We start from the raw sequence: 26,862 nt of genomic DNA on the forward strand, positions 1-26,862 counted from the left end.
GGAGAGTGAGATAACACCACCTCAAGAAATAGAATCTACACAAAATTTGGAATGACGGAGACTTAAAAAAGATTGAGAAAGAACATGCAAACCCAAGTAGAACAATGATGTTCTTTAACTTTGATGAAGCTTCAAAAACCCTAGGCAAGACCACCACTTTGAGCAAATCCCTTGAGCAAACCAAACACAAACCAAGGCTTATACACGTTGCAAAACACTGCCCTAATACTCTATTTCTCAGCCACCATTGATGCTTCAGGCCTTCTCTTGAGGAAATAAAGATTGAGATTGAACAAGCCTTCAACTCTCAAAGTCAAGCACTTTCTTGGAGAGTTATTAGAGAAAACTATTGAGATTCTTGGAGCTAGAGAGAGAGAGTAGAGAGAGATTGGAGAGAGTGATCAAGTCTTCCAAAACACTATTTTGACCCTTATATAGAGTAGGCACCGTCATTAGGTCTAACCAATAGGATTAGACTTGAAAAACACTTCATTTTGAGCATTTGACAATATTTCGCGTAATATAGTAGGCGACGCATCGCCTGTTAGGGTTTCTTGAAACCCTAGGTTTCAAGCGATGTCTCGCCTCTTGGGTGGCAACGTATCGCCACCCTCTAACTTTGGACACTTCCAAAGGTCCCAAAAATGCTCTAAATGCCACCAAACTTTCTGGGAACCCTTATATACTCTCATGTATCACTTTGGACCCAATTTTACATTTTATAAGTGCCTAAAATTGAAGCTCAAATTTCACATCTTCATTATGTTAATTTTATTAAGTGTTTATACCTTACTTGTATTTTAACATTTATCATTTGTATTTAACCAATCATAACAATAACCTCTTAGCACAGACTTATAGGGTAATCTCCACCCTATGATTTACAAATAGCGAGGGTTCTCCTTAAAATTTACCATTGATCCAATGGTCTAAGGGTCTGCATGTATCCCTATAGGGGGTGTTTGGTATGGGAGTTTGGTATGATGGGAGTAGAAATAGAGGGGTTTAGATTAAGAAAATGTGAAACTCAAGTGTTTAAATGAATTAAGATTACCATCAAATCAAGCCATTAAAAATAAATTTACCAAACATGAATTAATTTTGACATTTCCATTCTCACCAAACCTAACCCTTATACCAAACACTCCCTAAAAGAGTGTCGATTACTTCGCTCAACACACACAACAACAAAACATCAAGTATGTGTTTGAGAATTAGACTCTCTCTCTTCTACTATCTCCTCCAAGAAGATCTTTTTGCTAAAGGACATTTCCTAGTGTGAAATTCTTCTAAGTCTCGACTAGAGACAATAGCCAAAGTACCTTCCGAGGTACTCCTTTTTGTTCGCTATACTTAATGGCTACTAGTCTTCCCTTCGGGCCCAATCTTGACTTGAGGGAAGAATCTAAAAGTCAAACATAGCAAACTAACCAATGTCTAGTATTTCTACTCATTGCTCGTTCATAGCATTAGAATAAACCCTAACACCAAACTCTTTTATAAAAAAAAATTCAATAATACATTTATTAATATTGTTAATCTGCATCATTAAATTTTTATATATTTTATCAATTTATCCTCCATTACCAAAATAGTGTGGTTCCACCATTGACATAAATGGATGATTATCCAACTCACTAAATTATTTTGTGATTGAAGGAGAAAGGAGAGAGCTCTATGACCAAAAATGTGTGAAATGGAATCTAAGTAGGAGTGAGATTTTTTTTTTTAAATATTGTTATTTTGATATTTTAGGGAGGAGAATTCTGATAACTCTACAAAATAGAGTTATTTGATCACTTTCTATGTGCTAATTGTTGCTTAATTCTTGAGTTTTTAATTGATTTATTAAGTTTTTAAGTAATTTTGAATTTATTAATCTTATTTTGATTTTATATATTTTTGTTTGTTTTTATAGTTATTTTGTTGTAAAATGTTGTAGTTAATTATTTGAATTATTGTTGTTTAATTTTATGTAAAAAAATGTTGTATTATTGAACTTAAATGTTAAATATAAATTAAGTTTTAATGAATATTTTCATGGAACTTATGTTGTATATTTGATTATTAAAAATATTTAGTTTTAATTTAATTTATGTTTTTTTTATAGAAGATATGTTGTATTTTTGGACTTTTGAAAAGTAAGGGAATGAAAGAAAGGAAATATGGCATTTTTAAATGCCATAAAACAGCCCGAGGACCCCCATCACCCAGCTGCTCACAGCCCAATTCGCCCAGATCCGGCCCAGCTCACTCGGGCCCACATGCTCCATTGCCCAGTTCGGCCCAGCTGCACTCCACCTCACCAGCTCCCTCCAGACCTGCCTGGTTCCTTCAACAAACCAGGCCCGTGTCCTCCAATCCAGCCACTGCCTTAGCAGGCAGCCTCCAGCCGAACTCCTCCCATCAACTCCTTGCCAGCCCACGCATGGCCCAATCGGCTCAAATACCATCCATGCCATCAGCTGCCAACACCCACCAAAGCCACCATTTTTTGAGCCCAACAAAAGCTCACTTTTGTACCCTTGTCTCCTTTGCCAAAAATACCATTTTTTACCCAAATTTTTCTACACATTTTACTCTAAAACATCATCATTACACCCTATAATTTACCTCTATTTTCCATATTATTATTAATTTAATGAATTTAAATTGATTATTTGAATACTCTCATTTTGGCTATAAATAGGGAATTTTCAAGACCATTAAGAATGCTTAATTTTGGGGGAGGTTACACTACACATTTACCACATTTCAAAACATCTCTATTCTCTTCATCTTCTTCTTCTTTTTGGTTAATTTTCTATGTATTTTTAGATGAACAATTTGGGGGTTTTCCTCCAAATTTTCCTAATTATGTTTGTAATTTTTAGTATGTATTTGTTATTCTAGTTATGAGTTTCTAATCTTTTTAAGATTATTAAGGTGATGATGAAACAATATGTAACTAAATAGTATTTATTTTGTATGTTGATTTCCCAATTGTGCAACAAAGTTCATGGAATTTTCTTCTTCAAATATCTTCTTTCATCTTAAATATCATGTATTTTTATATTGTTAACACATATTTACACTCTGTTCTTCATTAGTGCAAAAACATAATATTCTTTGTGTAAGATGTGTCATTAAATTGTACACATCCAATGCTTAGAACAAAAATATTATGTTTTGCCTAATAAATAATGTTCATTGATTTATTTGTTATTTCATTAGATTGATTTACACTAAATGCTTTGAAATTATAATTTTAAAAGTGAAGATAAATCCTATATTTTTATAAAAACTTGTGCTTAAATAGAATATCTAATTTGAATAAGTAATGGTTTGATTAATTTATACTATTATTAAAATTTGGAAATCAATGTACTTATAAATATTATTGAACTTATATTTTGTGGATTCTATTATCTTAATAATCTTTCTTTTACCATCTTGATTTCTATTATTAATTTATGTTTATATATTGTCTTTAATTTCTTTATTATTATCTTTTATTTTATTTTCATTATACAAAAATATCATCAATCTTTGGAGCTAGGTTAGAATTTATTAATTTTGGTTTAAAATAGTTTTCTTTTCGATTTTAGACAACTCCTTTGGGTTCGACATCCTTGCTTACACGATCACTATTCTATATGAACGATTCATGCGCTTGCGATTTATAAATATTTAAAACATACCCATTTAGGGTCCATCAAATTCGAACTTAGAATTCTTCATTATGAGAAAAATTATAATATCATTAGGTTATCATCACTTAAATATATAAATTTACTTATTTTATTTTAATATTAAAAAAGTGTTAAAATTCACATCAATTAAGAGTAATGATTTTTTTTTATCAATGATAACTTCATTCATAAATAATGTCGTACAACTTAAAAAGCATAAATATCCCAGAGAAAATGAGGGATATTTTTTAACTAAACAAATTGTATTTCCATCATAAGAGCATGCGCAGCTAACCATGAAAGGATGAATTGTGGATTAAGGACACTTCTGGAAATCTGGATAACAAACTTGTTATAACCTCTAGCAAAGACCCAAGGTCATTGTAAAATGAAGCTCTCTTAGCAAAAGTAGTAGACACAACTACTAAACAATACGTGCCCACAATATCCACCGAAAGATCTAGCCAAAGAATCAAATCCAGCGCCACCATCTACTCTACACATTTTGCTTGTATATCTGAGAAACAACCTACAAAATAAAATATCATACGAACAAAAACAACAGTAGTTTAACGAAATTGAATGAATGATAAAATTTAAAGGAAAATAATACTAAATACCACAACAATTATAAAATTATCAATTATAATGGATAAAGGAAGAAAACACTTATCTATGAAGTACAACTATTTCCAATAGCATCGTTAAATTCACACATTCTCCTTGAATAACAAAACAACCTACAAAAAATACCAAAAAATAAAATTGAGATGAGTATTAAACTTTTAAGAATGAAATGAAGAGAAAACAATAATATAAACATGTTAAATAATAATAACAATAATTCAAAATTAAATGTTTCACCCTATAATTACAAAAAAAAAACAAAAGTTATATTTTATTAGTGTTTCATACTTCAATATCCGGAATAGTCTTCAACAATTTTAAGAACTCAATAAAACAAGACTTAACATAACAAAACACAAAGCCAAATAATCAATATAAAGAATAACTTTAATGATAACATAATAACATTAAATAACACAATAATATATGTTTTACCTAAAAGTTAGCATGATGACGTGGCACGAGATTCTGACACGTGGAGGTCAAATGATAACCTAATCTGCAAACACCTCGTTGACCCAAAACCAGAAAGGAATAGTTGTTTCTTATCGTTGATCAGATTTAGAGGCTTTTTGGATAATTGCTAACCAGGCTGGTCGGTGCACACGACAAGAGCTGGCTGAACAGTACGCAGATAGTTCTCAGAGTTTGTTATAACAAAATATTTATTTGGTATTCAATTGTCTTGTATTATTTAATTAACAGTTATGTAATAAATATTGTAAGGCCCACGACCTGTTATTGTAAGTTCCTAAGCCTATAAATAGAGGTCTTAGCGAATCATTATGTCTTAGGCTGTAATTCTTAAACTTCTAAGAGGATTTAAGTTTCTAAGTGCTTTTATACACGATTTTTGTACTCTCTTAAACTCACAAAACTTAGTTGATCCAATTTATTTGATCGGGGGTTTTGAAAATTCTACATAAATAAATGTAGGTTATTACCTTATGGGGCCGAACTACTATAACTTCTTGTGTCATTTATTATTAAAGTTAAGTTCTCATTTTACGTCGTTTAATTGACTCCGTGTCGTTGGCAAGATCTGTGGCCAACATTTTGGTGCTCTCGTTGAGATCTCAACTCAAGAAGATCAACAATCAGAAATTAACTAAGCAACCATGCCTCCCAAGTCTCAAAAGACTCAAGGTCAACAAGCAGGTCAGGCATTTGAGGGTCCAGAAAATCCACCTTCTCCTCTAGGAGTCACTGAACAAGAGCCTCAGGTAGAGTCAGAGGGAGATAGCGAGGAGCTTGATGCAGAAACCATGCGAGTAACCATGTGGATGTTGCAGGATGAGTTAGCCACTCTAAAGACTAACCAAGAGAATGTGGCTGAGACAATGATTATGCAACAAATGGAGATTAATTGGCAACAGCGAGAACTAAATGACAGACATGCAAAAATGGACCGTCGTCAGAGGGATGCTACTGTTGCCTTGGAAGCTACTATTCAGCTAGCTCAAGGTTTTTGACATGCCCAAAACCCTCAACAACCTGAGCTACCTCGAAATCCTCCACCACCTCTGGACCCTCATCACCCTGACCAACCTCAAGCTGCTCAACCAGAAGGTCCGCCATAAATTCTGGCAGACCTAACAGCAGCATTCGCCTCAGCATTCTGCTCAAGTAAGCGAGCTGAATCAAAGGCGAAATAGGGACGAGCAGCATCCCTGAAGCCCAAGACACCTGGTAACCGATGAGCAGGTTCTCCCTGGAAGGGGGCCAGGAAATGTCCCTTTAGGAAGCAGGCGACAACTTGATATTGGCTCTGCGGTCAGAGGTCCTCCATGACATAATAATGCTCTGGGACCTAGCGACCAGCGCAGGCCAAATAGGCTGCCCCCTGTTTATCGTGACGACTTTGGTCGGAGAGAAGGAGACAACATGTATAGTTGGACGCGAACCCATCAATCACGATTTAGGGACGGACATAATTTTTATGAGGAAGATTTCGAATATTATCAAAATCAAAGGACAAATGCTAGTCGACCAGATGAGTAGAGGCACAGACAGCAAGAGCCTCTGCCCATGAATAGCCGACCAGAGAGCCAAAATGTTGCAGGCCAACCAAGGCAACCTAATGTTTTTGACCGATTAGGAGGGTCAGAGCAAAGACGCAGAGAGGAAGATTTGAGGTATGTGCTGAACAACCGAAGAGAAAGGCATAATGAACACATTCCAGCAGCTGCTCCTACTCACACAATTCCAACCACTGTTCAAGCTCAGATCGATGCAGTAAATCACTTTTGACGCTGGTTGGGTTTCCAATGCACTTTGACTTTTAGCTCTAAAAAGTCATTTTAGAAAAAAAAACTAGAAACATGACAATTGTATTAAGTTATCTTCTGCCGAGACATATTGTGTTCCAACCTTGACCAGTTATTTATGTAAGCAGTTTTCTGGAATGTAAGAGTGTTTTCGTCAGGCAAAGGGAAGCTGGAGATACCTCTCAATGTAATTTTCTTTTGATACCAAGCCATATCAGCTCTCTTGGAAATTTGTACGTGTAAACAGTTATATTTTCAATTGTTCCAGGAGTCAAGTCAAGACACTCCCTTTTTAGCATGCGAATAATCTTGGTCGAAATCTGATCACTAACTACCAGCCTCCCCGCAGTAAATGCATTCTAAATTTATAAATGGCGGTTTTATAATACTTTATGGTAGTGATTCTAGTAATGTGTTTAGAGAGTAGACCAACGAGTAATTTTTTTTTTATTACACAATTCTGTCAATATTATCATATTTCATAATCTGCGTAAATTATCAATTACTATCACAATTTCCACCCCCTTTGTGGTATAAAGAAACCAAAGTAAACATTAATATTTTCTTTAAACGATTTTATAATATTTATTCAAGGAAATGGTCGTCGCATTCGTTATATATATATATAAAAAAAAAAGGTAAATCGAAGATACAATTAGTACTTTTAAAGACAACTATAATAAAACTTCATCTTATTACCCGGTTAGATAATGAGAGATGAACATGAAATTCTAATTTAAACCAGTCTAGCATGCAAACATAATAACATCTAAACCAGTCTAGTTGACAAAGGAAAAGAAACAGAATATTTTGATATAGGGTAGAAGAATCTAAAGAGGAAGTTCGCCACTGTCTGCAATCACAACTTTTGTCTTTGGGGTTCCACTCTGTCTTCCCTCAGCTTCAATCTTGTAAACAACATCCATCCCAGATATCACCTTTCCAAACACAACATGTCTTCCATCCAACCTGTGTAAAGTTTAAATGTAAATCATACAGTTTTGAGGCCACAAAGAATTAACTAACAAACACAATGGTTTTTGAATTAGATAAAAGACTGAACGTATATCCAATTACCAACTAGTTGTCACAGTTGTAATGAAGAATTGTGAACCGTTGGTGTCAGGACCAGCATTTGCCATTGACAAAAATCCTACAAGAAAAGACACACATTTATGAAGAAAAACAAACAAGGAACCGAGATTGAGACGACAATAGGGCATTCATTGGTTCTTACCTGGGCCAGTGTGCTTCAGCTTGAAATTCTCATCGGCAAACTTCTCACCGTAGATTGATTCACCACCTCTTCCATCACCAAGTGTGAAATCACCTCCCTGAATCATGAAGCTTGGAATAATCCTGTGAAATGCGCTACCTTTGTAGTGTAGTGACTTTCCACTCTTGCCAATGCCTTTCTCTCCTGGATGATTTGCAAAAGCAAAACGTAAGAAAAGCAACGCACTAAAATAGCTTCTAACTGAGAAGCTCTCCTCTCTATTCACAATTCTGAGATCATTCTATTCTAGTAGCTATCCAATCCGCATTCGGCTTTTACATTTCTATAAATCATAAAATCATAACTTTTCCCCTGATCAGATTCGACTTAACTCCAACTTTCAAAATGAAAAGCAATTACAATATCACATTTTAGGGATGATACAACGATATGAAGCTAAAACTATATGTTTACCTGTGCACAAAGCTCGGAAATTTTCTGCAAGAATAAAAATAAAGATTCAATAATTAGTCCAATAAATAGCTACAAAATTGCCATATATTTGTATTTACATATAATAATTAACCTTTAAATCGACTATACCTGCAGTCTTAGGGACCGCCTTTCCAAAGAGACCCATGACAACGCGACCTGAGATCACAAAAATTATAAGTGAATCAACATCAAAAAATTCTGAACTAATTAAGAAATCAAACAATAATTTATAATAATAATAACAATAAAGTAGAAGGAAAATCTGAGATGCACTGCATTACCAGCTGGTTTTCCATCTATCTCAACGTCAAAGTAGACTTTGTGAGTGATTTCTTTCAGATCTTCCGTCGATTTCTTGGCCTGAATAAAAACAACATCAATCGCCAATAGATAATAAGAACAATGATAATGAGATAAAAAGAGGGATAAATCTAGGGATTTCTAGAGTATAATATTACAGGGTAACCTGTGTACCTGGATAATGGACATGGTGCCGAATAGAAACATAGCACAGATAAGAAACGACGCCGTCCTAGCCATTTTTGATCTTCTTCTCCGGCAAAATTCTCAGTTTGGAATCGCAGCAGCTGAACACAAGTTGTTAGTGTTAGTAAGCTTTAGGGGAATGTTGTTTATACCAACTCTTTAGTGTGGTTAGTTCGTGTCATTACCAATAGACATTTGACATGTGGACTTCTTCCAATTTCGTCGGCCGCTTCCCACATACTGGACTGGGTCGCATACGAATTGGGCCGCAATGGGTCCATGTTTTAAGCTAGCCCCAGTACTTTCTATTATTTATTTAGAGAAGTTTACGTAAATATTAGGAAAAATTGATTAATTTTTACTATTTAAAACATATGAATCCCATATAGTATAAAAAATAAATTACCATACTTTTATATAAAACTCTTTCACACTTTCTCATCCTTTCCTTTATCTTTCAGATTTATCTCTATTCATGATGGACCCAAAACGGATATGTTTAAAAATTTATACTCGCAAGCGCACGAATCGTATTTATAGAATAGTTTTCGTGTAAGCACGAGGTCGAACCCAAAGGAGTTGTCTAAAATCAAAAAGAAAACTATTGTAAATCAAAAGTAATAAATTCTAACCTAGTTCCAAAGATTGATGAGTTTTAATATTATGAACATAAACTAAAAGATTGTAAAATAAAGCTATTTAAGGGAATAAAAATAAAGCAATAATGAGTTGACAATAAGTGTTAAAAGAAAAGATTATTAAGATACTAGAATCCACAAAATGTAAGTTTAATAATATTTATTAGTATATTGATTCCCAAGTTTTAGTGATAGTTAAAATAATTTAAACTATCCTTTTCCAAAAAGATTTATAATTTTAAACACAATTTTCTTATAAAAAGATAGGATTTTTCTTCACTTTTCAAAATTATAATTTCAAAGCATTTAGTGTAAATCAATCTAATGAAATAACAAATAAATCAATGAACATTATTTATAAGGCAAAACATAATATTTTTGTTCTAAGCATGGATGTGTACAATTTAATGACACATCTTACACAAAGAATATTATGTTTATGCACTAATGAAGAACAAAGTGTAAATATGTTCTAACAATCTAAAATACAAGATATTTAAGATGAAAGAAATATATGTAAAAGAAAAATCCATAAACTTTGTTGTATTACAAGGGAAATCAACATACAACATAAATATTACCTAGTTACAAGTTGCTTCATCATGATCTTAATAATCTTATGAAAAAGATTAGAAGCACATAACTAGAGTAGAAATTACAAAATAAAAGACATACATACTTGCAAAATGCTCTTGAAAAACCCAAATGGAAGAGAGAATGGTAGAGAGAAAATGAGAGAAAAAGATGGTAACCAAAACATTAAGCACCCCAAAAATGGTCTTCAAAACCCTTATTTATAGCCAAAATGAGATTATTAAAATAATCAATTTAAATTAAGTAAATTGATTAAATTAATAATAATATGGTAAATAGGGGTAAATTATAGGAGTGATGATGATTTTGGGTGAAAAATGTGTAGAAAAGTGGGTAAAAATGTGGTATTTTTAGACAAGGGGACAAATGGTACACTTGAGTTATTTATGGGCTCAAGAAAAATAAAGGGGCTGGTGGCAGGCACACGGTTGGAGAGTGTCTTTCGGATTGGGCCTTGGGGCATTGAGCTGGCCCAAAGGATTGAAGCTTGCTTGGGCCCGTACGGACGGTGTGGAGAGCTGATGAGGGTGAAGGTTGATGGTCATGCAGGCTGAGGAGAAGACTTGGTGGGCAGCTGGCAAGTGATCCGGTTTTGTGCTGGGCGTACGGCTGGCGTGGAGATGGCTGATGGCTGCTTGGAGGAGAGGCTTGAAGGCTGAAGAAGTTTGACTTGAGGTGCCAGGCGGGCTGGGCCAGGGGACAGGCGGGCTGGGCCTGGGCCATGCCTGAGCCATTTTCTTTGCCTTCTTCTCAAAAATGCCACTTCTATCATTGATTTCTTTTAAATAAAAATGCAAAAATGCAAATTAATTTCTATAAAATAGTATAAATTAACTTCAAATAAATATTTTCAACATACAAATACATCTCATTAATTTAAAGAAAATATTAATTTAAACTTAATTTGTTTTGACACTTAAATTGAATAAATATGCATTTATTTTTACCACTAAACACACAACAATAATTCAAATAATTAAATTACAACATATTACAATATAATAACTATAAAAACGTATAAAAATCTATAAAACTACACTAAGACTAATAAATTAAAAATTACATAAAAACTTAATAAGTTAATTAAAAACTCAAGAAGTAAGCAACAATTAGTATACAAAATATGGTAAAATAACTCTATTTTGTAGAGTTATCAATTCATTTTCTCATTTCTCAATCTATCATTCTCTACTTGGTTCTTTCTTCTCAGCCCTTCGACGGAGACACCACCTTTGCCCTCCGCACTCCGTCGGAGACGTGACCCCCCACCTCTCGACGACGATGCAGCTCCATCGCTCTTTGGTTCTTCTTCTTCTTCTTCTTCTTCTTTTGGTTTTAATGTTTTTCTTTTAGTTTTTGTTGCTATTTTTCTTTTTCATATTTGATTTTGCACTTTAGATATGATTTTTTTTTCTAGCCCTAGCTGCAACCAGTTACCATCACGATTTGTTTAGGTTTTTTTTGTTCAAATCTGATTTTTTTTTTCAAACATATTTAAGTAACTAGGTACTATGTCGACTAATTCTTTTTTATTCATATTTGCTTTTTTTTTTTTCAGACTTGACTGTAACTAGTTACAATAACAATCAATTTAGATTTTTTTTTAGATTTGATTTTCTTTCCAAGTCTAGATAAGTAACTAGTTACCATCATAACTGTTTTTTTTTTTTTCAGATCTGATTTTTTTTCCAAACCTAGCTGTAACTAGTTACTATTCTAATCATTTTAGATTTTTTGTTTGGATCCTATTTGTTTTCAAGTCTGGCTAAGTAATCAGTTACCATCACAACTATTTTTTTTTTCTATATTTTTTTTTCAAACCTAATTGTAACCAATTACCTTCACAATCAATTTAGTTTATTTTTTTCATATCAAATTTTTTTCTCCAAATCTCACTAAGTAACTAGTTACAATTCAGTTGGTATTTTGATAATAGTACATTACTAACAAATCAAAATTATTTTTATAGTTGTAACTAGCTACTACAACACCACTTAAAAAATAAAACTGATTTTTATAGATATAACCAGTTACTACGCATCACTAAAAAAAATTGACAGTGTCAAATATTACTACCACAAAAAAAATCAAAATTGTTCTCATAGTGGTAACCGGTTACAACGGAGAAAATGTTAATTGAAGAAGATAAAATAGAAGAAAAGAAGAAAACAAAATGTTTTTCAATGTCTGAACAAAACAATAAATTAAAAATAATACCTACAATTACTGAAATACCCTCACAAAAATTCAAAATTAGCCAAAATAATCTTATATAATCAAATATGGTAAAACTAATAAATTATTACACAATGGGAAAACAAACCCCATAAAAAAAAAACAAACATAAAATACCATATAAAATGCACACACAAAAAAATGTCATATTTATCAAAGTTTAGAAAATTTTCCCATATTTCATGTAAATTCCTCATTTACTTTCTTTTAATAAAAAACGAACTTGTTTTTTTTATTTAAAAAAATAATAATTTTCTACGTAATATTTTTTTTGTACGGATCAAATGATGAGTAGCAGAAGGAACATCATATATATATAAGAAATTATCTTGTGTACTCCTTCGTGTTTATTGACGAGGTTTTTCACCAACATTGTATTAAGAAATAATAAGGCAGATTAATGCTTAATAATCAACCGTAATGAAAAATAATATGAATTCATTCAAGAGCACATAACTTTTACGTGATTCAGTGGTTAAAATCTATGTAGTCCACGAGTCAATATTATTGTTGTTTCTCTCTCTATTTTGGCTGAGTTTTGGTATTACATAATAATGGTCCCCTTTTCCTGTCCAATATTCCCAGTATTTATAGGGGAATTCCATGGACATGTTTGGGTAACCGCGTGAGTCAATCACGCATTTACATAATATCTGTATTTAATACAATTAATTCTCATTTATATTGGGATATGATTTGATAATAGAATAAACAGGTTCCTGCCATATCGGATAATAAATATGACAGTTTGGTCATAAATAAACGTATAAAAGAGGATCCTGAGTCTCTGGAGATCTCTGAGTATGCAATATACTAGAATTACCACGAGTTGGATATCTCCTCCAAGCTCGTGCTTTGATAGCTATTTAATATTCCGAGCTCGCGCTTCGCAGCCATTGCATCTTTAGTTCGAGATAAACTTAGGCCGCCTAATCACCACGTATGATCACTATGAATCTCGAGTTGTCTACATGGATAATAAGCAGATATTATTTCCCTTAGTCATTTCTCCGTGTATTTATCTGCCAGCTGTACTCGAGCTGAGTGAATGATCTGGTGCTAAAATCAGGGCACAACAGTGTTTTTTACATTTGGATAGTTTTAATCCTAATTTTTTATATGACAGTGTATATTGTAGTTATAACAGATATTATATTAAATTTTAGAAATTCCAAATAATTTATTATGCTGAAATCATAGTTTAAATATTATGTTGCACGTGTATATAAAAAAATAGGCACGCGTGCAATAAAAATGTTTGAATTGTGTTTTTGGCACTTTAAATTATTTAGAATTTCTCAAAAATAGGTGAGATGTTTGATATAACTACAATGCACATAATTATATAAAAAAAATCGGGATTCTAATTACCTAAAAGACAAAGAGGTGAACCGGTAGGCTCTTTTAGGGAGACTACGAGAGAATTTCCATATTTTTTAAGTCTATTTAGGATTTGCCTCCTAAACTATGACCAATACATTATTGTGCCTCTTGATTTTTTTGAGCCGTTAAAAATTACCCTCGAACTATTCCGTATTGTAAAATATGACTTTTGTTAAGTTTTATCCTATGTGGCTAATAGATTGCTGACGTGACTATTTAGTCACTGACTTGTCATTGTCACGTTAGCGCTATGTGTATAATTTAAAATAAAAAATAAATAAAATTAAAAAAATATATTTCTTATAAAAATATTAAAATTAAAAATAATTCAAAAAAATATTTTTTATTTTTAATTCTTAAAAGATTATTTATTTATTTTTTTAATTCTTAAAAGAATATTTATTTTTTTGAATAAATTCTTAAAATATTAATTAAATAAAATTTTCAAATATTAAAAAAATTGAAACTCATCTAATTGTTTTTGTTTGACAAAATTCAATTTTGAATTTTAATTTTTTATAAGAAATATATTTTTTTTTTATAAATTATACTCATAACACTGACGTGACAAAGATAAGTTGGTGACCAAATAGTTACGCGAGCAATCTGTTAGCCATATTGGATAAAATTTAACAGAAGTTTCACTTTACAATAATATGAATAGTTTGGGGTTAATTTTAAATTGCTCGAAAAAATCAGGGACATAATAATATATTGGTCATAGTTCGGAGGTAAAACTCCTAAATAACTTTGAATGAATTTTTCCACAAATTAAGACTTTGAATATATTTATAACTATTATTCATTTATAAAATCAAAAAAGTTTCTTTGGTTACTATTATGAAATTTTGTATTATTTTTTCATTTGGTTTAAATTACTTAATTTTTAAATTATATTGGTAACTAAATAAGATATTTTCATAATTTTTTTAATAATTACTTTCCTTGTGCATCGATAATTTATTAGTTTCCTTTTACTTTAATAACTCGTTACAATTTTATCTAATTTGATTATTATGCTTTATAGGGTACCTAAATATTTTTGAATTACAATTTAGTGTTATAACCAACATTTTTTTTCTTGGTACCCAGGCCAAATTGCTACAAATTGACTTTGGTCTAATACGGTGATTTTTATTTTTTAATTAATAACTATTTTAAAATGATATAATACATTTAATTAGCCACTGATTTGCAAAAAAAAAATTATCCACTGATTGATTACAATGATACGATAAAATTAATAAATAACTTAACATAGTTTTCTTAACCAACACTTGTGTGATATATTGTAAATGAGTCATAATTTTAATAAATGTTATTGGTGAAGCTAAACTGTACATACATGGGTAGATAGTTTGACTGCAAATATCATCAGTCATCCTAAAACTCACTTTTCAACCACCATAAAAAGATGTCAAAATTTTGTGTGAAATTGAAATTAAACATAAAGATTAGAGAGCAAAGCAAGTTAAGTTGATCAGTTAATTCAATTAAAAAATGGGCGTTAACACTTGATTTTGTTGGCAATAAATATTCATCAGAATCCAATTCAATTGTTTAGTTATTTTATTTTATTCAATTTCGATGAATGAAATTTCAAGTTCAACCAAAATACATTAAACGCCAGTTTCAAATTCAAAATGAAGTTTCTTATATACTGTAAAACTCACTTTTCAACCACCATATAATAGAGTTTCATTTTCTAACCATCACACCACAAAAGTTCCAGCCACCATTCATTAGGATCAAGGGATTTGGACATAAAAAAGGACTACTTGTTATGTGTCACTAACTCAACCTCTACTCTACTCAACTCAAATTCATATCAACACTTCCTTCACAGTTCACACTTTGTTTTCACGTCTTAAATCTCTCTTCTTTGCTTATATACACCCCACACTAGTTTTATTTCATTTTCTTAAAAATTATTGGCTCTTGTCCTAAGAAGATCATGGAAGAACCTGAGCCTTCCACTTCTTCTGCAACATTCATATGCTCTAGCTCCTCGTCGTCATCATCTTCACAGGTCCAAGAAGAAGAAAATGACCAGCCTCAGCCTCAGGACAGTGACGAGAGTCAAAACCATCAGCCTCAGCAAACTCGTTACCAACGGTGGAGTTCAGTCTTTTCTTATTTTTGCATGAATAATAATACATTCGAATCCCAACTTATAGCTTCAGATATACGGGACGATGCTTGGCCCTGCTTTATTGTGCTTGTCACGTTTTGGTTCTTAGGTAAAGTTACAACATCATGTTCATTCATCAATCTTGAGTGTGCTTTTCTGTAACAAAAAAATTACCTGAATTTCCAAGCTTTGATATGGGTTATTTAGTTTCATGTACATGAGACCATTTTTTTCTCCTTTCATTTATAAATGTTCTTTTTTTTTACTGTAACAAAGTGAACCCATCACATGATGAAGTAAGACTCTGACTTGGGTTTGGTTATATATTCCTCACCACCAGCTTTTACAACTCTGATTCTTGGCTATTACGGATCTTCAAATTTTCAATTGGGTCCCAAGTGCTCACTCCTCATACAAACAAACTCCTTATTTGTTCATTCTTTTAAGGTGATTCACTATCACTACTATTCACTTATTCACATTTAATTTGAACTGTTTTTTTATGTGTTTTCTTCTATATATTTTATATTTCTACCGCTATGAAAAACAGGTGGAGGAACTAAAGGAGGCAAAACCTGGGCTAGTGTTATATGGATTTTATGAACGTCCTCCGCTGGACGTGGAATTCACTTGGACTGAAACACACAACACATCTATACCACTCAATTTTCACATGGCAAGATTTTGATCCATTTAATACTAAAATTTTCACCCATCCTCTCTTTTTTTTTTTTTTGCAGCATGTACTCTCTTTCTCAAGTAATATGATGTGGAAATCGAATTGCATTGTTGGTTTCAGGAGTGGATATACTTCTTAAACGAAGGATCTAGAATAGATGTTGTATTCCATATAAAATCTTCTGGTTCACTACCTTTGTTGCTTGCAATAGCTGAAGGTAATAAATTTCCAACTTCTAAATAATGAAAACTCACCAAATTCTCGGAATCAAAGATGATCTTTCAGATTAAAGGCCTTTATATGAATTTATAGCATGGTTCATATGTTTATGCTTGTTTAAACTTTGCAGGTAGAGAAAGCTTGGTTGAGTGGGCAGGGGACCCATCTTATCCCAGTACAACACTGTCATGGAATATCATCTATGGTAATAAAAAGACTTACGAGTCATGACTGCAAGTTTATATTTCCTCTTGGTATTGATTAGGCCATTCTTAATTTGTTAACTCCATAGGAAGTGGTAAGATCGAGCAGGAAATTACAAAGTCTTCAAGTTATTATATTACATTGGGGAACCTGAACTCTGAGGAGGTGGAGGTAATTGCATGTGTTACTCAGTTTAAAAATATTAGCTTCAATAAGGTGATAACTAGAAATATAATTTCTTAACCAAACACTTGCCAAGTTATAATGAATTTTTGATTTTAAATCTTCCTTTCTCTACATAGTTGACACCTTATTGGTTGAAACAAGAGGTTAAAAGTCTTATCTCCCTCTTATGTTTAATCACACAGGTAGAGCTGGAGTTCACTATAAAAGCTCTTCTTTATAACACCACCAAATCCTACTATAGGTGCTCCCTTGGTAACCATCTTTGTAGCTTAAAACTTTCTTTTCTAGGCACAAATACGGTTGTGTTAACATCTCCAGATCATAATGAGGTACGAAAATGTTCTCATTCACTACCTATTCTCCATTTCTTTGCTAAGAATATGCAAGTTTGAACTTGTTATGGTTCTTTCAGAATTCTCCAACAGGAGATGAATGGTACGTCAAACTGTCCTATCGACCGCGATGGCTCACATATTTTATTGGATCAGGTTAGTCTTCCCCCCCTTTTTCATGACAGTACTTGAGGAAAAATTAAGTAATGACCGTTCTTTGTAAGTTGCACCGATTTTTATATAGGTTTGATGGCCATGATCATCTTATCGGCCTTAAGATTTTGTAACAAGTTCCAAAATGGAGTTGTAGGCAGAGTAGATCCAGAGAGAACCTCATTAATCTTTCCTATTCCCAAAGAAGATGTTCAAAGTTTGGGTTCATCTTATGACTCTCTTTCCCGTGAGGAAGAGGATTTAGAGTGGCTAATGGGGGAGAGTTCATTGGAAGGCTATGAAGCAATAGATGGAGAAGAAAATAACAACAATAATAATAATAACAACCCTCGGCTGCTTTGTATCATTTGCTTTGATTCACCAAGAGATTGCTTCTTTCTTCCTTGTGGACATTGTGCTGCTTGCTTTACTTGTGCAACAAGGTATTACCTCATTTTACTGCTTATGCCATTTATTTTGGCATGATTTATTTTCTTTTCTTTAAAGTATTTTGACGTGGTTAAATTTCTTTTCTTTACATACTTTAATAATAGTGTCATTTTGTAACTAATATTTTATGGTAAGACTGTTTTAGTTTTTTCTATTGTAATGTTATTTTAAGATTTTTTTTCTCTTTATTGTCTTAAGAATTTGCAGGTATGTTGTATTCTATAACAGTGTTACTCTCCTAATTTTGCAATAAATTCTAACCCCTCTTTACATTCGTTTTTTTTATTTTTATTTTTATCTCTCTCTTTGAATATTTGATGTAGTTTTTGTAGAGCCTGGAGCTCATAAATTTCAATCAAGCACAATTATTCACTATCAATAGCATTTAATATTTGCTTATGCTCGACTCATTTGAGATATATTTGATGGATTACTACAACTTTATATTTCCTTCTTGAAAATAATTTTGTAAGTATAATCAATTATTGTTTTCATTAGGAGGTAACTTTTTAATAAACTGGACTCTAGTTGGGTTTAAAATGCCTTCAAGTGGACACATTTGAGATTTTTTTAAAAAAAGAAAAAAGATTTGCTCATGCATGAGAATAGTGTAGAGAAACATTGTGGTTATAGAATGTTATATATGTTAGGTTAATATGAAACCATATCTATCTGCAGGATTGCAGAAGATGCTGGTATTTGCCCCATCTGTCGTAGAAAGACGAAGAAAGTGAGGAATGTTTATATAGTTTGAACTGTGTATATAATCAGCTTCACCCATTATTTTGTGGTTCAATTTCTTATGGTAACTTGTGTCAGAACAGGCTAAGAAGTTTTTGGAGTTCAATATAAGATACTTTTATAGATGGATAAAATAATTGATAATTTTCTAAATTTAGAGGTTTTTTGTATAAAGAAAAATTATATATGTATTTTTAATTTTGGATGCTTTTCATTGGGGTCCTAAGAACAAGTTTGACCTGTGGTGACTTTGTTTTGTTTTCTCTCTCGTTGTGTGGCTTGCACTGATGTTCGATAAAGTGTAATATCAAGTTAGAGTTATCTAAAGTTCTCTTAATTAATTACCGTTTGTAATTTTTTTAAGGGTTGTGTACAATCCTCATGCTAAATTTTCTGTTTATAATCATAGGAATGAGCGAGATTAAAAGATTGTGTGATGCAAGTGTTCATATCATATACAATTCATTTAAAAGAGAGTCACAAAACTTTTTTTATTAGATAAGAAAAAGATTTATCTGATGTATGTTGATTTTGGTAATAAATTGACAACAGAGAGTGAAATCTTCATCTAAATAATTAATAATTAGTTAGTAAGAATATTGATTGAAAATTCTCCTTTATCAAGCTATCCACCATATTTGTTTGCCAATGACACAGATAATTCTACAAAATATAGTTATTTGACCACTTTTTATGTATTAATTGTTGCTTAATTATTGAGTTTTTAATTGATTTATTAAGTTTCAAAGTAATTTTGAATTTATTGAGTTTATTTTTATTTTATATATTTTTGTGTTTTTTTATAGTTATTTTGTTGTAAAATGATGTAGTTAATTAGTTGAATTATTGTAGTTAAATTTGAGGTAAAAAATGTTGTATTATTGAATTTAAATATTAAATATAAATTAAGTTATAATTAATATTTTTAAAGAATTAAATTGATTTATTTTATAATTGAAAATATTTTATTATGATTTATTTTATATTTATTTTGTAGAGATTTTATTGTATTTTTGTGTTTGGAAAAAATGATAAAAAACTGAAAAAGAAGTGGAAAATAGTATTTTTGAAACACTTTCAGCCACAAGGCCCATGCCTCCAGCTTCTGCCTCATCAGGCCCAAGTCTCCAGTGGCCCATCTCCTTCTATCAACTCAGCAACAAAAAAAGGGAAATTTTTATATACGAAACTTCACCAAAAAAATTCAAAAAATACGGTATTCCCTATTTCCTACAATATTACGGTAAAAACTAAGCCCACAAGCCTAAAACTCAATACCACATATACGGAAGACCCAACCCAACCATTACAACCCAGCCCATCTTTTTGTAACATGTTGTATTCAATATATTTTCAGAGATCTTCAAAGATTTGAGCTTACAAAACCGAGAAGACTGGGTAAAATCAGAAATTTTCTTCTGCAATCTACAACAAAATTTATGAATCGATGGGTCTACAAAAACAACTACACGACATCTATTTTGTGGTAAGTTTCCTTGTTCTTCTATTTTGTTCTTGGAACATAGTTTATAACTTTCGAAAATCACTAAGACAAATCTAGCAAAAACATATATTTTAACACATATCTCCACAGAATCATATACAAATTTTACTATAGAAATATTTGAAAACCATGAAAACCTTTTATAAAAAAAAACTGTTACAATATTATAAAGATGTTTCTTAGAATGTCTCAAATTTATTGTAAACATTTATTAATCTTTAAGTTATTTGTTCTTGCTTGTGAAGAATTTAGTAATTTAAAAACCAATAAAGTGAAGAGTTTATATGCTAAATTCTCATTTTATTAGTGGATGTGTTAATGAATAGCTTGTGCTGAATTTGGTAGTTTATAACCCATAAGGTATTTGTCTTTGCTAAATCTTTGATGCTCCTATTTCGTTTTATAATGAAAATATAAAGAATTTTACATATCAATATAATTTTTTTCTTTTTATTCATTTGCAGACATGAATCCAATAACATCTTTGGTATATTATGATGGTCATTGGAATGAAAATAATGTGTATGAGGATTTCAAAATGCTGGGAGTGTTAATACCATTAGATTGCTCATTTACAACACTAATGAATATCTTGTCTACAGAGTTGTCTACCATTCTGTCAATAGAAAATGCAACAATTGAGTACCAGATTGCAGAAAAATTGCCTCCATTGAAGATCAATAGTGATAGATCTATACAATTCTACTTGGAGTGCAAAAGAAATGACAGAACACTGACAAAATACCCTTTGATAGTTTCTGTAACAGAGAACAACCAAACAATAACCTGTGGAGCACTTCAAAATATGAGTTCTATTGTTGCTTCAAGTAGTAATAATATAGAGAATGATATTTCAGACACATCAACATTCTCTATAGATGAACCTCAAGAACTACCAAATTTTATTCAATTGGCAGATCAAATTACAGATTTGATTTTGGAGAAGGAACGACATGAATCAATTCCTGAACATATCGGAATAGAAACTACAGTTATAACTCATGCAATTTCTGATGGAATAAGAGAAAAACAAAGAGGTTCTTACAACAACAATTGGTCTCTATGCCATAAAAAACAATTTTCAGTTCAAGGTCCACAAATCTTGCAAAAAAGAATATCAGTTGAAGTTCCTTGATTCAAAATGTACGTGGTCATTTCGTGCTGCAAGATATGGAAAGACAGATATGTTCCAAGTTAGGAAGTTCAATCGTGCCCACACATATTCCTTGGACATTATTCTTGGAGATCACCGACAAGCTTCAAGTAGTATGGTTGGGAATGTTGTGAAGAGCAAGTTCACAGATCCAAAAACAAATTATAGACCTAAAGATATAGCTAAAGACATGTTGGATAGATATGGAGTTTCCATGAGTTACCAAAAAGCATGGCGATCTAAGGAAAAAACAGTTAATTTTGTACATGGTTCAAGTCAAGATTCCTACCGAGACATTCCACGATGTCTACACATTTTGAAGCACAAAAATCCAGGTACTGTAACAGATTTGGAAATTGATAGTCTAAACAGATTTAAATATCTTTTTATGGCTATGGGACAATCAATTCTAGGTTGGAAACATTGCATTCCAGTAATTGTTGTTGATGGAACATTCCTAAAAGCTGCATTTGGCGATACACTTCTCACAGCTTCAACACAAGATGCAAATAGACACATCTTCCCATTGGCTTTTGCTATAACAGATTCTGAAAACAATGATTCATGGGAGTTGTTCTTCAGAAAAATAAAAGAATGTTATGGAGAAAGAGAAGAGTTGTGTATAGTTTCAGATAGACATGAAAGCATAGAGAATGCTATAAAAAATGTCTTTCCAAATGTAACTCATGGAGTGTGCTCCTACCATCTTTTCTGCAACATAAAGACCAAGTTTAGAACAGATGCAGAAGCAACCAATATCGCATTTCATGCTGCTGCAAAAGCTTATAACATGGAAGATTTTGAAAAATACATGAAGGACTTGGACAGTTTACATGAAGGAATCCGCCCTTTTCTGGCCAATGAGGTTAAATCCGAAAAGTGGGCAAGAATCCACTCCAAAAGTCGTAGTTATGCAGCTATGACTTCAAACATAGCTGAATCCATTAATGCAGCACTAAAAGAAATGAGAGAGCTTCCAGTAACAACATTACTTGAGTGCCTTAGAAACCTGATCAAAAAATGGAGCTACAACAATAAAAAAGAAGCAGAAGCAACCTTTACAGAATTGCCAAGGAAACAAGAGGAATACTTAAGAACTTTGTCAAGTCATTAAGAATGACTGTAAGTACAACTATTTTTATTTATAAATACCATTGTATTAATATATTTCCTTGTTCATTATTTATTATTTCATTGCAGGTAGAACCAGCTAGCACACTCATTTACAGTGTACACAGTGGTTTAACAACAACATTGTAGACATTGCAAAGAAATCATGCACTTGTAACAAGTTTGATTTGGATGAATTACCATGTGAACATGCCATGGCAGTCATTAGAAAGATGAACCTTCAGTATAAAAATATTGCTCATATTATTTCACAAAACAAGCCATGTTGAACACCTATAATGCATCAATACATCCATTGGGAGATCCAAAAACATGGAGAGTTCCACCTAATGTTGAGGAAATAGAAGTACTACCTCCAAAGGGAAACATAAAAAGTGGAAGGCCAAGGAAAAAAAGGTTTGTTTCAGCAAGAGAAGGGTCTTATCAGCTTAAATGTGGAAGGTGTGGAGAGCTTGGGCACAACCGAAAAACCTGCACAAACCAACCTCTATTGAGAACAAAAAAACAAAAAAACACTTAAAGCTTATAGATTGAAAATACTTTTTATTTGAATTTTGAAACTTTGTAAGTTTCAGTACAGTGATTGGAATATTACTTATCACTATTACTTGTGATAAAGCTTTATGAAATTTTATTGAATATATGGAATATTATAAAAACTTAGTAAAAAATTTGCATCAATATATCAGAATTAATGTTCAGGGCGTTATCTGTAAATTTTTGTTACAGATATATCTTAAATGAATATTAATGTAACATTTTGTTACATATTTGTTACAGATATGTTACAAGTTTCTAACAGACACTTCCAATATCAAATAAATGGGACATAAGTTCTTTTATTAACTTATGTTACAGTTTTGAAACATAAATATTTGATTTTCATTTGTAAGTTTCCAGTCCATTCAAAATGATTAACTTCAAAAGTTTGTAACGATTTGATACATATTTGAAACTCAAGTTATCGTGACTATTAATAGACGTTAAGTAATGCTAAGCAATTTTGCATAAACTTAGGTTACAAACTTTTAACATACGTTACCTAACACATGAAATATAAAAATAAAGTTGTGAACTCAAGTTACAAACTTGAGACACCTCTGTACAACATTCCTCATAAAAAAGAGCTAATAGCAAAATTCATTGATATGCCACAGTATTCAAAATATTCAAACATGATACTTGCTGAAAAGTTTGCAAAATGAAAACACAAAAGTTATCTTGCCATAAGTATGTATCGTCTTTACAAGATAAAAGTCAAATGTTAACTACTTTGATCCTCTCATACTTCCATTGCATTAATATTCAACATCTTCTTGCTCATTCTTCCTCTAAACTCCCCATCAGATAGATAGCCTTCATCTTCCTTTCTTTTAGCATGGACATATAGCTCAACTGCAATTTTGTTTCTCTGGAAACTAACATTCAGAGGATTGGGGATATTTTCAATAAGTCCATGCATAAGAAATTCAGCATACTTTATGACAAAAATCCCACAATTGCTACAAAAAAAACTCAAAATCAGTAATACATAAATGCATATAAACAAAATCATGCAACCAAAAAATAACAATAACAAATAAAAACCACTTAATTGTTACTCTGTTGTGGAACCTCATCATCAAACACAATGTCCAACGGGTGACACATATCAATGCCCTTGAATGCTTGTGCATTTAGATCAATATCTTCCCTTGACTCATGAAAATTATTTAAAGAAAGAAACAAGGGCAACAAAGTAGAATATGCTTCAACAACTTTCAACACTTTCTTATCCATAACTCTACTCCTCATTGAGTTGTAGACTTTAAAAAAATCTCTGCTTCACTTTGAACTCACCAAGAATCCAATGATTACAGCCAACAACAGTCATATTAATAGGGAATAAAACAAAATCTACTAGCAACCAAGGGGTGTTACAAAGCATTTTATAACCACAAATATACTCAAAAATTACACGGTTAGTCGATATAACAGATCGATCACAGTCACTTGATAGATACACATCATACAGAGCAGTGATAACTTGATCAAAAGAGTTATCTGTAGTAGTAACTCTAACCTTTATCGACTCACAATACTTGGCTTTTTTTCTAAGGTAATAAAAAGCCACATTAATATGCTGAAAAAACAAGAAGCAAACCATAATAAGAATAATGAAAACAGTAAAACTAAAACAACTTAATAATATTAAGGGAAAAAAATACCTCATTGTCCAAATCCCTCCCATCTTTAACTAAATCATAAAACCAATTTTTTCTCTCAATCTTAGTTACACAAAACTGAAATGGCTCTGTAATGATACTATTATTATCATCAAATTTCTTATACCTATAACAAATATAAACATTAAAAAGTGAATTATGTTGAAACAGAAACTTAAATACAAAATAAATAAAAAAACAATTAAAAAATAGAAGCATACTTATTATTTTTTCTTAGCCCCAGAGAAAACCACTTGTTAAAAGAGTCTTGGTCATTTTGATTAGGCATATCAAAAAGATTGTCTCCAAATTCATATCGTCCCACAACCTTCCTTTTAGACTTCACAATATTCAAATGTTTCATATCCTCAGAAGAAGATGATCCAAATTGGTTCACAAAAGGAGATTGCAAAACTGTAGTAGGCTTTGGATTTCTTTTGCCAACAACAGGAGTAGACACAACTACTGGATTCATCAAAGAACCAGCAATGGGTGTTGCCATAACAACTTCCTAGAAACAAAAATAATATGAAAAACTCAATAATACAACTATTGGAAAATATTGCAAAAAGAAAAAAAAAATATAAAATCTGCCATGTTTAGTCACCTTTTTCTTTGCCAAATCACCAACAGCTGCATGAACAACTTTATCAAAAATCTCCACATTCATGTTGTTAAAAATATGCGCCTTTTCTTATAGATCTTTAACAACATCAGCTACATCATCATGAAGTTTGACAATATTCTATGGAAAAATAAAATTTTAGAAATTAATAAAGAAATACACGAATACATTACCTTGAAAAAATACATATCATGAAACCAAAATAACCTGGTCATTGCTGTCTTCATCAACAAAATATTTCTTAATAATATCATCACATGCAACATCCTAAAAAATTTAACAAATATACAAATTAAAAAGCATATATAAAAATAACTAACAAATTACAAACACTATAAAAAAAGAAGACAATATGTAAAAAAAAAGTTCTAGATATAATAAACAAGAATAATTGCCAAAAAAAAACATTCCAAAATTCATAAGTTTACAAAAATATAACAGAGTTTATACATGCTCAGGAAAAGTCTTGTACAAAACTAACTTAGAAATTTAAAGTTTACAAATTAATAACAAAAGGTTTACAAAACAAGTATTCTAAACTTTCTCTTCCACTTCTCATACTCCAATGGAAACAAAATCAGATTCCTATCAAAAAGGGAAAACAAAAATTAATAAAAAGAAAACATTAATTATATATATTAACAGAAATATAAACATCTATAAAATAAAAAATAAAAAATAACAAACCAACCAAGCAACAAAATTAATACTTAGATAAGTATACATACATTTGTTTCTTCAATATCATTCCCAGTAGTCTTCGCATTCTTATTTACTGTATCATTCTTATCATCTACAATTACCATATCTCCAGCAGCATCTTCTTGCATTGCTTGAATGCATTCATAAAAAACTTGGGTAAAACTTTCATTCTAAAAAAACTTATCATTTTCCTTTAAAACACCACTACCACCAGAAGTATCACCAACATCAGCTCCCACAAAACCACCATCAACAGGATCAATATCATCATTAATACCACATGATTTTGGCCTCAACTCACCTAATATTTCCATAACTGCCTTGTGTGTTTAAATCTTGATCATTTTTCAAATTAACCAACATCTCCATCAATGCCCCATGCCTAGATTCACTAGCAGACTTTAACATTGCAATTTCCTTAGACATAATGTTACACTTCTTTTGACATTCATCCACAATAATTTTCAGATCAGAAAAGCCAAATGTCACACAAGGAACATAAGATGATGAAGGAGCCTCACTTGTTGGTTTCTTTGGAGGAGCAACAAAATCATCATCCTCAAAATCAGCAACATTCAAATCCTTGTTGCACTGGAAAAAACCTTCAAGCTTGAAGGCATTGTTCTCTTCATCAGTGGGTAAAACTTTAACAATTTTGGTCTGCAAACAACAAATCAGAAAAATCAGTTTACAATATTAAAAAAATCAAATAAATTCATAAATAAAGAAAAAAAAAAAAAATTACCTTATGTAATGAAAACACATTCCTCTCAAGCTCCTTATGAGATGGGATTGCAACAGATGACCAATTTATAATCCTAGGCAAACCACAACTA

General features: G+C 31.6%; 3 protein-coding genes across 4 annotated transcripts; 2 read left to right on the forward strand and 1 right to left on the reverse strand.

The window, feature by feature from the left end:
- Positions 1-7,240: 7,240 nt before the first annotated feature.
- Positions 7,241-8,925, reverse strand: LOC133791259 (peptidyl-prolyl cis-trans isomerase CYP20-1). Its single transcript, XM_062229189.1, has 7 exons — positions 8,751-8,925; positions 8,558-8,636; positions 8,385-8,432; positions 8,256-8,279; positions 7,803-7,985; positions 7,643-7,718; positions 7,241-7,534 (listed from the first exon to the last, which is right to left on the reverse strand). The coding sequence occupies exons 1-7, from the start codon at positions 8,814-8,816 to the stop codon at positions 7,396-7,398; spliced, it is 615 nt and encodes a 204-aa protein (XP_062085173.1). The 5' UTR covers positions 8,817-8,925; the 3' UTR covers positions 7,241-7,395.
- Positions 8,926-15,475: 6,550 nt separating this feature from the next.
- On the forward strand, positions 15,476-19,044 carry LOC133791261 (E3 ubiquitin-protein ligase APD2-like). Of its 2 annotated transcripts, none has more exons than XM_062229191.1 (10): positions 15,476-15,852; positions 16,084-16,190; positions 16,294-16,419; positions 16,543-16,639; positions 16,772-16,846; positions 16,934-17,016; positions 17,214-17,360; positions 17,444-17,519; positions 17,674-17,959; positions 18,645-19,044. In XM_062229191.1, exons 1-10 carry the CDS (start codon positions 15,567-15,569, stop codon positions 18,718-18,720), a joined length of 1,359 nt encoding a protein of 452 aa, XP_062085175.1. In that variant the 5' UTR covers positions 15,476-15,566; the 3' UTR covers positions 18,721-19,044. The 2 variants fall into 2 exon arrangements, with proteins under 2 accessions (XP_062085175.1, XP_062085174.1); XM_062229190.1 differs by having other exon boundaries at positions 15,477-15,852; positions 17,608-17,959.
- A 2,351-nt stretch (positions 19,045-21,395) lies between these two features.
- Positions 21,396-22,478, forward strand: LOC133791648 (uncharacterized). Its single transcript, XM_062229568.1, has one exon. It carries the CDS (start codon positions 21,396-21,398, stop codon positions 22,476-22,478), a length of 1,083 nt encoding a protein of 360 aa, XP_062085552.1.
- Positions 22,479-26,862: the final 4,384 nt, after the last annotated feature.

This window comes from Humulus lupulus, chromosome 7 (genome assembly GCF_963169125.1).
Source record: "Humulus lupulus chromosome 7, drHumLupu1.1, whole genome shotgun sequence".
NCBI lineage: Eukaryota > Viridiplantae > Streptophyta > Magnoliopsida > Rosales > Cannabaceae > Humulus > Humulus lupulus.